The sequence below is a fragment of the Myxine glutinosa genome, chromosome 14 (assembly GCF_964187855.1).
Source record: "Myxine glutinosa chromosome 14, kmMyxGlut1.1, whole genome shotgun sequence".
NCBI lineage: Eukaryota > Metazoa > Chordata > Myxini > Myxiniformes > Myxinidae > Myxine > Myxine glutinosa.
Genome location: NC_136274.1, coordinates 25751629 through 25769047, shown reverse-complemented (window position 1 = coordinate 25769047; position 17419 = coordinate 25751629). Strand labels below are relative to the sequence as shown.

The window sequence follows — 17419 nt, the reverse complement described above, 5'->3', positions numbered from 1 at the left end:
GCTGGGAAGCGGATGTACAAAGAATTAGCATATCCCCAGATCTGAGGTTTTTTTTAGCACTGATGACGTCGCCTAATTTACTCTTGATCAGGGAAGCCATTTGGATTGGATTATTGGAGCACAGGGGTTTGGACCCCTCTAGAATCAAAATGATCATAGGAAATCCCCCCATTCGGATCGTCCTGACAAACTACGGCATTGCCCGCAGCAGGAGCGTCGGACTCGTCACTGCTATCCTGCCGGGACCTTAACCTCTTCACGCCAGAACCATGTGGGGCCCTGTTTGCTGATGGCTGAGCCTCATCTTCCTCGTCCCCAGACCTACTACCCATATCAGCCCCCCACGCACCTCCCGAGGGGATAGGGTCCAACCCACTGAACTACTGACTAGACGATCGGTCTCCACTCAACGTGTAACCTTCCACTAACTCGCCGTGTCAAAACACAACCCTCCGGCCTGAAAACCGCCTCGTCGCCGCGTTTTCCGGCGCCAACGATCGATGATCCCACCACCAGCCAATCAGATCCCTCCACTCACGCATGCGTAATGGATCGGCCCGGATCCATCACTTCTGCCTTTGTTGTTATTATATATGATGTGAAGCTATGGATAATAACTTCGTGCAGGACTCGCTCCTCCCGCGCGCTGATTAAGGATGCAGTTCGTTCTTTATCCACCGCAGCTTATAAAAGCACCGGTTGAAGGGGGACGGGCTACATTGCAATATAGTCTGGCTGCAAGTACAAGTTGGTGAGAATGAGTTAGGATGCCTGATCACGTAAGCAACTCGTCGACCAAATTTCGTCCGAATTCGTCAACAACGTTTTTGAGATGTCCTTCTCTCCCAGATAGACGGACAGACATAAGTGAAAACATCATCTCTGTCCACCTCCGGTGGCGAAGGTAACAATGATTGAAACAACAGAGCTATTCGATTGACCTTTTATTGCAGTGTTACAACCACAAGGAATGTTTCTAAAACGTGATATAATGCAGCAAAGGACTAACCGAAGTACTCTATCCTTATCAACAGGTTACCTGGGTACCCCCAGGGTCTCCTGTGCTGTGGGCCGGATATAAACCCAAAGGTTATGCTTTCTCAGTCAACTTGATGCCACAAAATACTAAACGTCGAACTGAAAGTACCATGATTGATGTCCTTATATATTTGTTTTTTTACTGCTTCACAACTCCTCATTATACCTCATTGCGTCATGCTCGCCATTCATTAAAAGTGTAAGAAAAGAATGTAAATGGAGAAACAAGACGGCAACTGTAAACCAAGCTTTCGCCACATTGTGAACTTGGGGTCTGCGACCTCGCGGGAAAAATCACAAGTCCGAAAACAACAGGAACGGACCGGATTTGAACCTGTGCTTCCATGAACAGAACCCTCAAGTTGCGACTCGGCACCAGAAAGCCGATTCAAATAAAATAACATAGAAAATAAAATACTGAACTGTATACCTCAAAATCATCATATATACCTTGAGGTGGGTGTGCAAATAATCACAGAAAACACAATTCACACTTCATGATGGGTGTGTGTGTATGTATATATGTATATATAATCATATATATATATATATTTATATATATATGTATGTGTATGTATATGTATATGTATGTGCACATATATATATGTTGACCGATGTATATGTGTATATACTGTATATATATAGATATATATATATACACATACATACATAGTCACGTGAAAAAGTAAGTACACCCCATGTAAAGTTTTGACTTTTTCAACATATTTCAACATACAGCTATTTGATCTTCATTTCAACAATATTGATAGATAAAGGTGATATAAAATAACAAATATCATGAAACATTTACATTTTGTAGTCCATTGTATAATTTAAATAAACATAAATGCAAATGTCGCATGTGGAAAAAGTAAGTACACCCCATGAAATGTTTTTTTAATCGTTTTAACATATGTGGATAGATCAATATTTGATCTTCATTCAAACAGTATCTATAGATAAAGGCGATCTAATTGAACAAAAAAACAATTTAAAATTTACTTTGCAATAATTTATTCAACAAAAAATTGTTGCACAGCATGCACAGCTCGTTTCAAATCCCCCCACAACATCTCGATGGGATTTAGATCTGGGCTTTGACTTGGCCATTGCAGAACCCTCCATTTCTTTCTTTTCAGCCATTCCTTGCTGGATTTACTGGTATGTTTAGGGTCATTGTCATGTTGCAAGGTCCACCTTCGGTTGAGCTTCAACTTTCCCACAGATGGCCTCACATTATCCTCAAGCACCCTCTGGTACAATGAAGAATTCATAATGGATTCTATGATGGTGAGCTGCCCAGGCCCTGATGCAGCAAAGCTGCCCCAAACCATAATATTTCCACCACCATGCTTTACAGTTGGTATCAGGTTCTTGTTGTCAAATGCTGTCTTTGGTTTTCGCCAAACATGTCTTCTGCTACTGTGGCCAAATAGCTCTACCTTTGACTCATCTGTCCAGAGCACATTGTTCCAGAAAGAAGTGCTGGTCTTTGCCGAGGTGCTCATTGGCAAACTTTAGTCTTGCCCTGATGTCCTTTCTGGACAACAACGGTTTCCTCCTGGCACACCTCCCATGTAGATCAAAATTGTGCAGCCTCTTTCTAATGACTCGTGCACTTTGACATCAACAGTGGCAAGAGCTACCTGTAGGTCCCGTGATGACATTCTGGGGTTCTTAGAGACTTCTTTCAACATCTTGCGGTCTGCTCTTGGGCTGAACTTGCTGGGGCGGCCTGGCCTGAACAAGTTGGCAGTTGTTTGGAATCTTCTCCACTTGTAGATGATCTTCCGGACAGTCAAATGATTGATTTCAAACTGTTTGGATATCTTTTTAAATCCTTTCCCAGACGCGTAGGCATCTATAACCTTCTTTCTGAAGGCCTCAGAGAGTTTTTTTTGATCTGGGCATGGTGACGCCGCACACTTCAACAACAAAGAACAAACCAAACTAAATATCTGAGGTTTAAATAAGACAGGTTCCTCCAAGATCCTCTCTAACGATGTTCTAATCATTTGCACCTGAGCTGGTGCACCTGATTCTAATTTTAGGTATTTGAAGTAGTGATAAATGTCGGGGTGTACTTACTTTTTCCACATGCGAAATTTGCATTTATGTTTATTTAAGTTATACAATGGACTACAAAATGTAAATGTTTCATGATATTTGTTATATTATATCACCTTTATCTATCAATATTGTTGAAATGAAGATCAAATAGCTGTATGTTGAAATATGTTGAAAAAGTCAAAACTTTACATGGGGTGTACTTACTTTTTCATGTGACTGTGTGTGTGTGTGTGTGTGTGTGTGTGTGTGTGTGTGTGTGTGTGTGTGTGTGTGTGTGTGTGTGTGTGTGTGTGTGTGTGTGTGTATACCTCAATAAACAAGGTAAGTGGTCAAAGCATTTTGCATTGTACCTCTGGGACAGGTTTAAATAATTCAAGTACAATACAACTGTTAAAAAATACCTCTCCACTCGTTGCAGATTCGATTGTGCAAACTTGTCTAAATCGGAACGTTCGAGACTATGCAACCGTAGCTTCGCACAGAGTATAAACGGCGGTCACACTTCATTTTCCACCCCCAACTAGTCATTTGCCAGGTTACCGAAGCACCTGCTTTTTATCGATTTTATCAGCCCTCGGCGGCCATTTTGTGCAAACTGATCGGGACTCGAATCCCATTGACCAAATCGAATCCTGTAACGCTTAATGTGCTGCAGTGGCTTCATCAAGCTGCACAAGGGAGATTAAGCTCGGCTGGGTAGTACGTAAAGTAATTTCATCAAAAGAGAAACAGAGGGCATAATACAAGTTTAAAAAAAGAAGAAGAAGAAGCAAGAAGTCAAGGGTCGCAGAGAACTTGGCTCCAGCTGAACGTTGGATTTGGCCCATGGGATAAAGGAGGAATAGGGGGGGACACCAGTGCCCAGGATCTGGAAGACCCTGAAGAAAGTTCGCGAATGGAGCACAATCCCAAGTAAGGAACCTTCGGGGTGGAGGAGACAAAAAGGGTGCATGTTAATGTGTGAGTCGGCATTCAAAAGGACGGTCATTGAATGAGTAAATGGCTCCGAACCTTCCGAACGTTCATCACAAACTCCCTCTGTGGTCGAGGAGGTAGTCGGCGCAACGGACGCGTACACGCCTCCAAGGAAGCAGCATGTCCGATGAACAACACCGAGTGGCACCCTGGACACAATCATGTCTGCCTTTGACAAAATGGACGAGGCAAAAATAAACGGATGAGGGGAGTCTTTTAAAGTTGAGGGATGTGTTACCTCGCGCACGACATAAGGCCATAAGCTCTCGAGCTGTGCAGTCGATGCGTTTGATGAAGTCCTCGTAGGATTCACACGGAGAAAGAGACGGTGGAGAAATGAGGGGTCTGAGGTCACGGAAAGGGAGGAAGAGTATTAAATAGATCTGAGAATGTTTAGAGAGATACAAGATTTGCTTGAAACATGATGATTACGGAGATCGACAACAACGAGGAAGAAACGCAGCACGTATCCAAACCAAGACTATTCCAATTCGTTTTGAGTCTCCCGGAAGTCCGGCACAGTTCAAGTACATTCTATGTAACAATAATTGCAGTTTTAAAGTCTTTCTTGCTCTTAGTCTCTTGGTGTCCCATCTTTGTTGTTCACCTGTAATTCTCATCCACAGGAAGGCCAGCTGCTGCCAGGTCTGCGGCTCCCATCCAAGGGTGTGACAGCAAGACTCCTGAAGATCCTTCAGCTCCCCCTGAGCCTCCAGCTTCTCCAGGTGCACTCGCAGATGATGTTCCTCCAGATCCTCCACCTCTCAGCCAGTGCATCCACTCAAAGAGACCTGGCTCTACACATGGAGTTAAACCCACTGACCCCAGGCCTAATGGGGAGAGAGGTATGGAGGAAAGCAAGCTTGATTATTATGTACAGGGATAGCCACCATTTACGTTGATTTGAAGTTGCGTCGTCGATCAATAGGTACCCAGGCTTTGAATTACGTCTCTTTACATCGAAGTTATGTCGTTCATGCTGCGTGCTTTGGTCTTTTATCAGGCGTTGTTAGAGGTTCTAGGTGTCGTTAAATGTCATCATGAGTTCTAAGCATGCTAGTGGTGATAAGAGTGTGCCTGTGGTGAAGAAAGTGCGTAAGACTGTAAATTTGGAGGTGCAATTGGATGTTTTTTTTTGTTTGTTTTTTGCATACAAGATCGAGGCTCGTGAAAGAGCGAACATTAATCACACAGAAAGACAAACCGACACATAAAACATATAACATCGGGAGTGGTAGACAAGATGGGGAGAGAGGGGGAAGGACACAAACACAACATTTGAGAGCAGGGACCGAGAGACATGGAGACATCGAGAGATCTGTGGGAGGGAGAGGGCTTTGGGCGGGGAGGCATGGGAAGGGGGTGGGGGGGGGGGGGGGTGGGAGAGGTATAAAACATATGGACACTGCCAGGACTTCCAGGAAAGAAGTTGGAATTTCAAACAAGGTGGATCTGGGGTGAATTAGTGGGGGTAGAAAAGATCAAGGTTTTGGATGGGGGAAGATAAGAGATGGTGGTGAACAGCTGTTTTAAAGACCTGGAGGGAGGAGTGGGATTGAAGGGAGTGTGGGAGTTTGTTCCAGAGGCGGGAGAAAAGAGGAATGAAAGAGTGAAGGTGAGCAGAGAGCCGAGATTTCGGCAGTTTAACCATCAGAGGGTTGCTGGCAGATCTTGTGCGACCTGTAGGAATATTTGGGGGACAGAGCACAGAGAAAGCTGGAGCAAGGCCGGAGAGGAGTCGGTAGAAGACGGAAAGACCACCAACCTGCCTGCGGTGAGTGAGTGAAAGGCCCTCAGAGATAGCTTCATCGCGGGAGATTCCAATGATTCTGAAAGCTTTGGTTTCAACAGCGTGAAGCCGAGATAGGTGTGAGGCAGGAGCACCGGCCCATAGGGGAGAACAGTATTCCATTGAGCTGCGGATGAAAGCCTTGTATGTGGTGAGGAGCTCAGGTGTGCCTAGGAAGGACTTCGCACGACGGAGGATGCCCAGTCGGCGACTGGCTTTGGAGGCCAGCTTGGAAATGTGGTTTTCCCAAGAAAGATCATGGCAGATAGTGAGACCCAAAAGCTTGAGCGACAGAACTTCTTGGAGAAGATTGTTGAGAAAGTAGATGGGAGGGTTGTCCAGTTGATCTTTTCGGAGAGACATAGTAAGAGTGTGAGATTTGTCAGGATTGAAAGACATGTTCCACTTGTTTGACCAGTCTGTGATTTTGTCCAGGTCTTCAGAGAGTGAGGAGGCTGCAGACTGCCGATCTGAGGGAAGAGGAGTGGAGTGGCAGAGTGGAGTCATCAGCAAAGAGATAGAGAGGATTTTCCAGAGAGTCGGAGAGATCATTGATAAAGACCAGAAAAAGCACAGGGCCCAGAACACTGCCTTGGGGAACTCCAGCCTGAACAGGAAGGGGAGATGAGAGAAATCCATTCAGGGCCACATGTCGACTACGACCAGAGAGGAAGTCCGCAAGCCATGCATGGAGATTTCCATGGATACCATAGGAGGAGAGTTTGGTGAGCAGAGCTAGGTGACAGACCGTATCGAAGGCACGTGATATGTCAAGGGAGACCTCTGATTTCCTGTTTGGCATTGAGGACCTCCATCCATTGTTGAGACAGCAGAAGCAGCATGTCCAGAGTAGAGTGACCTGGTCTGAAACCAAATTGATGATCAGAGATCAAGCCATTGGAGAAGAGGAAAGATTTCATATCCGAAGCAATGATGGATTCCATGACTTTGCTGATAATTGGGAGCAGGCTGATTGGTCTGTAGTTGCAAGGATCTGTTTTTGCACCTTTTTTGTGTAAAGCGGTAATGTTTGCTGATTTCCAGGATGCTGGCAGATGACCTTGAGCAAAAGATAGGGTGAAAAGAACAGAGAGAGGGTGAGATAGAGTGGCAGAGCAGGATTTTAGGACCCGTGGGCTGATGCCGTCTGGTCCAGTTGCAGAATCAGAGTCGAGGGTTGATAAAAATGTTAGACAAAAATGTTAAACACAGAATGGCGATCGTGCTGTCGATGTTGTTCGGCACTTAGGTTTGTCTCCAACAACCCTATGTGCAATTTTTATAAAAAATGCAGAACAAATTCGCGAAAGTGCTAAACATGCTAAGCCATTAACATCCAAGTTGATTACAAAGCAAAGGAGCTCTTGCATGGAAAAGATGGAACATATGCTGGCGATGTGGATACGTAACGAACTTCCTCCTGCCCGCTATCCTCCTCCATCTGATCATAACTCTCTGTGCCTCTCTCTCTCTCTCGCCCTCTCTCTCTCTCATCCACAGCATAGTTTACATAGTTTTACTGTACAGAGTGGCCACAATGTCTTGTCACCCTTTGTAAAAATTGGAACATTGCCTTTGGGGCTTGATAAAAGAGATTGTTGCACAGCAGCACTACAAATCTTCTGATGACCTTAAACAAGCAGAGAGACTTCCTTTTAATCATATCACCCCACAAATGGTCCGCAAAGTATCACACAGAACATGGCGCAAGATTAATCTCTGTAACGACAGTGATGGAGCAAAAACTAATCCAATGGACACTCGATTAAGGCTTGTGTCATGCACTGTAAAATGAGTATTAAATTAAAAGTGTACTACCAATTGTTACGGATTCGGCACTAATTATTGTTGGTATTGTTATTATTGTTGGTTCTCAGTAAGGGTTATTGTGGTTAAAAGGTTTAAAAGCGCTCATGATGAAAATGATGCCGGAAATGGGATAGCGCGCCGGAAGAGGTGGAGCGAGGAAGAAGAGGCGGGATGAGATCGTGAAAAGACGTTCTTGTGGAAGCTCCGGACCGAGCGGTCGAGCGTACAGTGCGAGTGAACTTTGCGCCCTTGAAAGGAAGTTTGTGCGATAGGTGATATCGCCGGCATGCTGTGGAGCCTGGGTAGTCGGGTATCTGCATTGAGGTTCCGGAGTATCCTTGCCTCAAAGCCCCGGCTCGAGTGAAAGCCGTCCGCCATTTCGCCACGTGCGCTACCTTCAGTGAAAAGGTTTTTGTCGCGTCGGCCGGACATTATTCCCCGGTGGGTTGCCGGGGACGGCTGTGCAAGAAAGTGGCTTTTGAGGATTATAAGGAAACTCACTGATTGAACCGCAAACGTGTACGTCGGAGCGTGTCTTTGGGAGGTTTCCCATTCCACCGCTATTGTACTGGGTGTTGGACCACGTGACCTATGGGTTGCTTCGATCGTCCACGCCTCAATTGATTGTGATCGGACATTGATCCAACAATCGCTGGAGCGAATCGACTTCGCCTTGGAGGGGTGCAGAGACATTGGGGGAGTGCTGTGAGTTGGGGTTAAAGGAATAGATAAGGTGGTACCATCTTAAAAATAGTGATTGTAGGGCGAATTGCTTTTTCTTTTTTTTCTTTTTTTGTATACAAGATCGAGGCTCGTGAAAGAGATAACATTAATCACACAAAAAGTCAAACCGACACATAAAACACAAAATAAGGGGAGCGGTAGACAAGATGGGGAGAGAGGGGGAAGGACACAAACACAACATTTGAGAGCAGGGACATCGAGAGAACTGTGGGAGGGAGAGGGCTTGGGGGGAGGTGGGAGACATATAAAACATATGGACACTGCAAGGACTTCCAGGAAAGAAGTTGGAATTTCAAAAAAGTGTATCTGGGGTGAATTAGCGGGGGTAGAAAAGATCATGGTTTTTGGATGGGGGAAGATAAGAGATGGTGGTGAACAGCTGTTTTAAAGACCTGGAGGGAGGACTGGGACTGAATAAATGAAAGTAATGAGTAGGTTAAGAAATGAGTTTAATAGAATAGATTATAGTTTATTGCTATATGCATGATAACATACAATAGAATTTGCTATGGCAATATACATATGTAAATGGTGTTACGTCAGAAAGAAAAATCTTAGTTCCGTAATTCAACATGCTTCAAGCAAAACTCAAAAACAGAATTTGACATGAACGTGTCTGGATACAACTCCGTCAATCCACCAACGTTTGCTTTCAATTAAAGGTCACGGGAGAGAAAAGAGACAAGTAGAAGACAGCTGCATCTAACTCAAGTTATGGTTTACAAAATGAGTTTGAAAGGTCACATGACCATCGACATTTTGTATTACAATCCACATGTGTTAGGTTTGCCTGCAGTGGTTCACAAGTTATCACAGTAACTAAGATTTTCAATTCAATCTCACGTGATCTTCGACCTTTGACCTTTTGAACCCAACATCTTTGTATTACAGTCAATTATTATTGTTAGTATTTGTGTCGTGATTCCGGTGTGATTTATAATATATTATTGTTTGTTCATAACCCTTGGTGTGGTCTCATTATTGATTTGATAGATTTCAACCAAGGATAACATGTCTTTCTGCCGGGGACCCTCTTGGGGTTCGGAGGTTTACCGAGACCAGGGGATAGGGGAGGACCCCGTAACAGAAATTGGGGGCTCGTCCAATTGATATTCGTGGGCTCGAAATTGGGTCTGCGTCCGGGATATAAAATTTCCTAGATTTAGTCCGGGAAAGAATTCCCTAACATTGCCAAATTTGGAACTTGTTCCAACATTCCTAAATTTTTCCAAAAAACAAACAAAAACAAAAAAAGTTTAAAAAAAAACATTTATTGTGTGAAGGTTAACAGGTGTTAACAATAGTCACCATGGAGTTTGACGCAGAGAAGTTTGCAGTGACCCCTAGTGAAGCACAGTTCAGAGCATTAGTAAAATTGGACCTCGGGAAATTGGCCAAACATTTTAGCTTGGAGGTCCGAACTAATATGAGGAAGGCATAGATGCAGACAGTGGTGATACAATCTATGGTGGGATTAGGAACATGGGAAGAGGTAGCCCGGGATTGGTTACCCGAGGAACCAGAAGAGGTGGAGCTCCGGAAACTGGAGTTGCAATTGCAGAGAGAGGAACGAAGAGCAGAACAGGAACGAGAACTCCAGGAAAGGTTAAAAGCAGAGGAAAGGAAAGCAGAAGAGAGAAGAGAAGTGAAACAAGCAGAGGAAAGGAGAGTGGAACGAGAACTCCAGGAAAGATTAAAAGCAGAGGAAAGAAAAGCAGAAGAGAGAAGAGAAGAGAAACAAGCAGAGGAAAGGAGAGTTGAAGGAGAACTCCAGGAAAGGTTTGAGGAGAAAAAAAACAGAGGAGAGAAAAGCCGAAAGGGAGTTAAGGGATCGTGAAATGGCGCTTCAGCAGGAAATTAGACTCAAGGAGCTGGATGTAATGAAAGAACGGGGAGAGCTACCATCCATGCCGACTGGTTCGACACCTAGTCAAAACACCTGGGATGTTGGCAGACATGTGAGGCTGGTTCCACCCTTCAATGAAAAGGAGGTAGCCAAGTTTTTTCCACACTTTGAGAAAGTGGCTCGACTGTTAAACTGACCTGAGGAGTACTGGTCCATATTAGTGCAAAGTGTTCTGGTGGGTAAAGCTCAAGAGTTTTATTCAGCTTTACCGATTGACCAATGTGCAGATTACGAGGTATTGAAGAAACACATTCTCAAAGCCTATGAATTGGTCCCGGACGCTTACCGGCAAAAATTCCGGAATGCCAGGAGGAGGGAGAGTGAGACCCATGTGGAGTTTGCCAGATTGAAAGAAACCATGCTTGATAGGTGGTGTGATTCAAAAGGAGTGGGGAAAGACTTCGAACTATTGCGACAATTGATCCTGGTGGAGGAATTCCAACAGTGTGTCCACGAGGACATTAAAGTACATCTGGAGGAAAGGAAAGTACCAAAGTTGTATGAGGCAGCAACCATGGCAGATGACTATGCCTTAGCACACAGGATGAGGTTCCACAAACCTAACTTCTCGCCTAGACCTAGCCAGGGGAGCTATGGTACATCAGGGGCGGAGAATGAAAATCCATGGGGGCGGCCTCGAGATGAAAATGAGGACCACTCTGACACCACGACTTCTAGAAATCAGAAGACTGCGGTTTCAAGACAGACCTATCGTCCGGGGGGCTCGAGGCAGACCGCCACCCCCATGCCTTGGCAGACCACGAGGTTCTCCTCCGGGCCTACTTGCACTTTTTGCCATAAACCTGGACACTTGATGTCCACCTGTTATGCTCTGGGAAAGGAAAATCAGGAGCGGAGTTCGACTAGTACGACTCCAAATGCAATGGCCATTGTGAGAAATCGCCCTCAAAAGGGTTACCAACCATTTATTTCAGACGGGTTTGTGTCACTGGATGGAGCCTTGACTAACCGGAGACCTGTTAGGATATTGAGGGACACAGGAGCACATCAATCTTTAATGCTTGAAGGCATCTTGCCATGGTCCGAGGAGACGGCAACTGGGGATAGTGTTCGTTTACAGGGGATTGGTGGTTGTGTTAGTGCTACACTTCATGTCATCCATTTGGAGTCCGATTTGGTGTCAGGACCGGTCACCGTCGGTTTACAAGCCACTCTTCCTGTAGAAGGAGTATCTTTTGTTACCGGGAATGATTTGGTCGGTGGCCATGTTTCTGGTAACCCGATGTTTGTGGAAAAGCCTAGTAGGAAGCGCCCTGAAGAGAAGAGGAAATACCCTGAAACTAAGTGTCAGCACACGCACGTCAGGGAGGGAGGCAATATTGGCAAGCTCTTTGTAGGGGGACTGAACTTCAAGACAAAGGAAGAGGTTCTGGAGTCTGCCTTCAGCAAATATGGACCGCTTTTGGAAGTGCTGCTGATAAAAGACAGGGAGACACAAAAGTCAAGAGGGTTTGGCTTTGTCACGTTTGAAAACTCAAAGGACACCAGAGTTGCAGAAAAGGATCTGAATAGCAAGGAGTTGGAGGGTCGGACCATCACAGTAGGGAAGGCATTTCCTAGGGGTCGAGGGGGCTACAGAGGAGGACCACGGAGTAGTAGTGGTGGTGGCTGCAATCGATATTATTATGGAGGCTTCCAGAGTTATGGCAGCTCCCGAAGGAAGGATTATCAGAGCAGTGGCCGAGAAGGAGACTGCCATTCATGTGACTACAGTGACAAGTGGTCCAACCGTGATTGTTAGGAAAGTTAGAAAGAGTTGAAGCACTGAATGCTGCGGAGCAGCCGAGCCAAGATTCCTACACGGATTAACCGTGAACACCACGTTCCTAAAGGCGTCCATGTAGTGAACTTTCCTACACGGATTAACCGTGAACTCCACGTTCCTAAAGGCGTCCATGTAGTGAACTTTCCTACACGGATTAACCGTGAACTCCACGTTCCTAAAGGCGTCCAGGTAGTGAATATGTCCAGACCTCACCACCCAACCACCATGGAACCTGGCCCTCAGCTCGGCCTCCCAGGAAAAGTGCTATCGATTTGCTTGACTTTGGATTTTTGATCAACCCCTAAACCTTCATTCAAAAGAAACTAAAAGTAAAAAAATCAGAGGTTGATGAGATGGAGTTTGGCTTTGCAGGGGTAACTTGGAAATTGAACATGTAAAGGGCAGGGACAATGTCGTTGTTGATGCTTTGTCCAGAGTGAATTAACTTTGGAAATCTCTGTAAGTTGTTTGAAGTTTTGCTGCTTTATTTTTGGAGAAACATTGATTGCTTGTGTTGGTTTCAAGAATTTCCCTACAAAGAAAGTTTTCGCTGTGTTCAAACTTTCTTTCTTGAGGGGGGGAAGTGTTACGGATTTGGCACTAATTATTGTTAGTATTGTTAGTTCTCAGTAAGGGTTATTGTGGTGAAAAGGTTTAAAAGCGCTCATGATGAAAATGATGCCGGAAATGGGATAGCACACCGGAAGAGGTGGAGTGAGGAAGAAGAGGCGGCAGGAGATCGTTAAAAGACATTCTTGTGGAAGCTCCGGACCGAGCGGTCGAGCGTACAGTGCGAGTGAACTTTGCGCCCTTGAAAGGAAGTTCGTGCGATAGGTGATATCGCCGGAGTGCTGTGGAGCCTGGGTAGTCGGGTATCTGCATTGAGGTTCCGGAGTATCCTTGCCTCAAAGCCCCAGCTCGAGTGAAAGCCGTCCGCCATTTCGCCACGTGCGCTACCTTCAGTGAAAAGGTTTTTGTCGCGTCGGCCGGGCATTATTCCCCGGTGGGTTGCCGGGGACGGCTGTGCAAGAAAGTGGATTTTGAGGATTATAAGGAGACTCGCTGATTGAACCGCAAACGTGTACGTCGGAGCGCATCTTTGGGGAGGTTTCCCATTCCACCGCTATTGTGCTGGGTGTTGGACCACGTGACCTATGGGTTGCTTCGATCGTCCACGCCTCAATTGATTGTGATTGGACATTGATCCAACGATCGCTGGAGCGAATCGACTTCGCCTTGGAGGGGTACAGAGACATTGGGGGAGTGCTGTGAGTTGGGGTTAAAGGAATAGATAAGGTGGTACCATCTTTAAAATAGTGATTGCAGGGCGAATTGCTATTATTATTTGTGTCGTGATTCCGGTGTGATTTATAATATATTATTGTTTGTTCATAACCCTTGGTGTGGTCTTATTATTGATTTGATTGATTTCAACCAAGGATAACATCTTTCTGCCGGGGACCCTCTCGGGGTTCGGAGGTTTACCGAGACCAGGGGATAGGGGAGGACCCCGTAACACAATGTATGTGGTATAACCCTCACAGTTTTTACAAGGGGTGACAAGATATAGCGGCCACCCTGTACTTTAATAAAATTATTTCATTCAAAAATTTTACTGTCAAAATGTGTTAGAATGAGTGTTGAAATTATCTGGTTGAGCCAGAAAGGTAATATTGTAGGTGAAAATTATGACATCTTCCCCACCCCAACCCAGCCTTATTCCATTAGTGTATTTCTTATGGGAAAAATTGATTCGATTGAAGTCTTTTTGATTCTTCTTCCTCTTGCATATGGCCAATATGGGGTGCACTAAAGTTTAATGCCCAGGTTCTGCAACCATGTGGGGGGTGAGTTGGTGGAGGGCTAAAAGCACTCCCGATAAAAAGACAGAGCGACGTGATGTGGTCCATCGTATGGACTCCTTCACAGTCACAGAGCACATCCGTCCTCATCCTCCATCGATGGAGGATTCTACCACAATGGCCCTGTCCAGTGCAGAGCCTGTTGAGGGCCTGCGTGGGAGTGTGAAACCGGGTGGAGCAGTGGTTGGATCATGTATAATATTGTTGTGGATCTGCCGCCAGCCTTCTCCCCTTACCAAGGGGGGATTAGTCCCGTTGTCTTTGACTGACCAGCGCGACCCGGGACCTATAACGTCCCTTCCGGACAGCGCGAAATAGGGTATTAGGACCAAATTCGCTATTACCTAAATACTCGCGCTGCCCTGAAGCGAGGAGATAAGCCCCACACGAACCACGTGTGTTGATACGCAGAGTGGTTGCGTACAAGCGATCCGCGCCGTTATCACTTACTAGACCCCGATTCAAGCGGTTCTTATTCGTACCACGCTTAGTCAATGGAGAAATCACAAAGGCGATCGAATTGGGAAGCAAAGGAATAACAGGTTTAATTATTATTATTTACAATGTACAATGGTTCAAGAGCAGAGACACAGAGCAAATCCTTAAAAGTCTTACTTAATACCCAAGGACACGGGCCCGTCTCACACACACACTGACACGGGGATTGCAGATGGCAGGACGGTGTTCACCAGCTCGCCCAGGGATGGCTCTCGTGCAGTTCTCTCCGGTCCCCGGCACGTCCTTTGGGGATGGAAGTAGGTGAAGGCAGGAGCTCTCCGCGTGTCGTCTGAATGGAGCGAGTTATCAAGGGGCGATTTGGTAGGGAGCGGACTTCGACGTGGCTGGCGGTTATTCACTTGCGGCTATGGCCGCGCTTACTCGCGTGGGTGAAAAGCGCAGTAAGCGTTACCGGCGCGTCTGGCTGCGCCCGCGTACTTGGCACAGTTCAACGCCTCTTCTTCTCTCTGCGCAAGTCCTTAAACAACGCGCGTATGCTCCGCAAGTTCTCAAACAAATGTTCCCGCGCTAGTCCTCGCATCAAGCCCCCTCCCAACAAGTCCTTAAACAACGCGCGTATCTTGTGAGTCCGAATCCTTTCACCACCGCCGTCCAAGTCCTCGTCCTGCTGGTAAGTTCCTTTCTCTCAAGCTCCCTCTCTGTAAGTCCTTTCACAACGAGCAAACCCCCTCAAGTCCTTTTATCTCTCTCTCTCCTCTGCGAGTCCTTTTGAGGGCTTTGCGCAGCGCGTTATATAGGCACGCCCCGCGAACCTTCTCAAACTCACCAGACGCGCCTCACCACGCCCCCTCACGCCATGCCGCTAGAGCCCTGATTGGCTGGTGGCTCTTACCGTCATCACCTCTGCCGCTCCGATCTCAACGCCGCCCCCACCCCGACCCCGCGCTCCTCCTTCTCAGGCCTACCTCGTGTTACTCGACTAGTGGGCAGCCAATGCTTAACAAACTGGATCGAGGCTAGGGTGGCTGGGAAATCGGTGGCAAGTAAAGCCTATTTTCCTGTATTTACACAACGCAGGCACTAAGAGGGGAAATGGCCTATTCTTACACATACTAAGACATAACTGTATTACAAATGGGCCTTTATGTTGTTCGTGTGACTAACTATGGGGGGCAAACCTTTAACCTTTAATGACTTCAATGTGCCAATCTCAAAACTGTAGCAACCATGTGGCATGCAACCATGTGGCTGCTTCAAGGGGTGAGTTGGTGGAGGGCTAAAAGTACTCCCGATAAAAGGACAGAGTGACGTGATGTGCTCCATCGTATGGACTCCTTCACAGTCACAGAGCACATCCGTCCTCATCCTACATCGATGGAGGATTCTACCGCAATGGCCCTGTCCAGTGCAGAGCCTGTTGAGGGCCTGCGTGGGAGTGTGAAACCAGGTGCAGCAGTGGTTGGATCATGTATAATATGTTTATTAGGAAGTAAGGCACCCTCCCAGATGGCCCTCCAAGTTGGCTTCGCCTTTTAAGAAGCTCGGCGTGGTTCCATGGTGGTTTTTGGGATTTGAGGCGACAGCGCGGATGTTCAACAAGAAGGCATTGGGCTGGAATTTTGGTAGCCAAAATGCGACTGAAGTATTGGAATGACAGCACATCCCTTCGGATGTCTGGCAGAGCAATGTTACAGAGAATAGGAAGCCACTCGGTCTTTGTTGACTTGAGGGTTCCAAACACTGTTCTTATTGCAGCATTTAACTGAACACCGATGGTCTTCAAATGGACACTCGCTGACCAAACTGGCGCACAATACTCTGCCATCGAGTATATGAAGGTGAGAGTTGATGTGTGTATGATGTTAGCACAGGCTCCCCACGATGTTCCGGCCAGTTTCCAGACAAGGTTTACCCATGCCATGACCATCTCCTTGCATCTTTGCAGGTATTCTTTGTGAGTCAGGGCCTGGTCAAATGTAACCCCAAGGTATTTGGGATAACTATGGAGATACTTGCGCTACGCACGGATGGGAGGCCAGAAGCAAACAGGCAATGCAGATACGGCGAATGCTAAAGCATGAAACCAATAAATTCCACATTCCTGTAGCACCTTCAGTTGCACGTAAGACATGGACAGCAAGTTCGTGAAGGACTTCCATGAAAAACGTACCAGTTCGCAAACAAACGGGTACGTTCACGTATAGAAACATCGATCGTGGGTCCGTGGCGAATCTGCATATGGCGATCCGCGAAGTTCACGTTCAGAAAGTAGAAACCATCACGGCATGTCGTCATTCACTTGAACTCGATATCTCTTTTTTAAATTCCAAACAACATAACTCAAATTAATCACAAAATAAACTTTCAACAACATTGTTAGTTTCCTTCATTGTAAAAACTTCCAAATCAACTGTTAAAAGGATTTTGAGCCGATAGTTGTTACGGCCTTGGCAAGATCGATGGAGACAGCGATCTGTTAGCGTATTCACCGCCCAAATAGCTATGTGGGATTCTCCCAGGTAGAGATTAAACGTCGTTTGAACTTTGGCCGAGGTTATTATTTACTTTTAATGATGTTTATATACGAATGATGTTTAATGATGCTCATATTGGTTTTGGGTCGTCCTTTCCGCATATCTCGTGGGATTGTAAGTTGGAGAGATGGCCGTGATGGCGGGGAGTGGTTTGGAATTCTCTCAAGCAGGGATTTCAACTCGTGTCCGTATAAAAGGTCTTTGTCCGAGGTCACCGAGTCTGATCGGTGCAGCTGTGCAGCGATCGGTGCAGCCGTTTGTGCGGCACCCGGGAAAGCAACATCGTCACAATGAGAACAATGAACGTTATGCGAACGCGAATGTTATGCGGGAGTCCAAACCTGAGAATGCTGGAGACTAAAGCAGGAAATTGGGAAAACTAAATAGCCTATTTTACTCCTGGAGATCCCAGGATTATCCACCCAAAATATCTTTGCGATCGGTTCA

General features: G+C 46.1%; 1 protein-coding gene across 2 annotated transcripts in view; it reads right to left on the bottom strand.

The window, feature by feature from the left end:
- Nucleotides 1–931: 931 nt before the first annotated feature.
- Nucleotides 932–17419, bottom strand: part of UBASH3B (ubiquitin associated and SH3 domain containing B) — a 60176-nt gene continuing 43688 nt past the window's right edge. For both annotated transcript variants that reach the window (XM_068135339.2, XM_068135337.2), the window contains exons 13-16: nt 4691–4913; nt 4322–4428; nt 4120–4232; nt 932–4029 (exon numbers count right to left, since the gene is read on the bottom strand). In XM_068135339.2, the coding sequence (XP_067991440.1) occupies nt 3886–4029; nt 4120–4232; nt 4322–4428; nt 4691–4913 (587 nt within the window). In that variant the 3' untranslated portion in view covers nt 932–3885. The remainder of the gene's footprint in view (nt 4030–4119; nt 4233–4321; nt 4429–4690; nt 4914–17419) is intronic.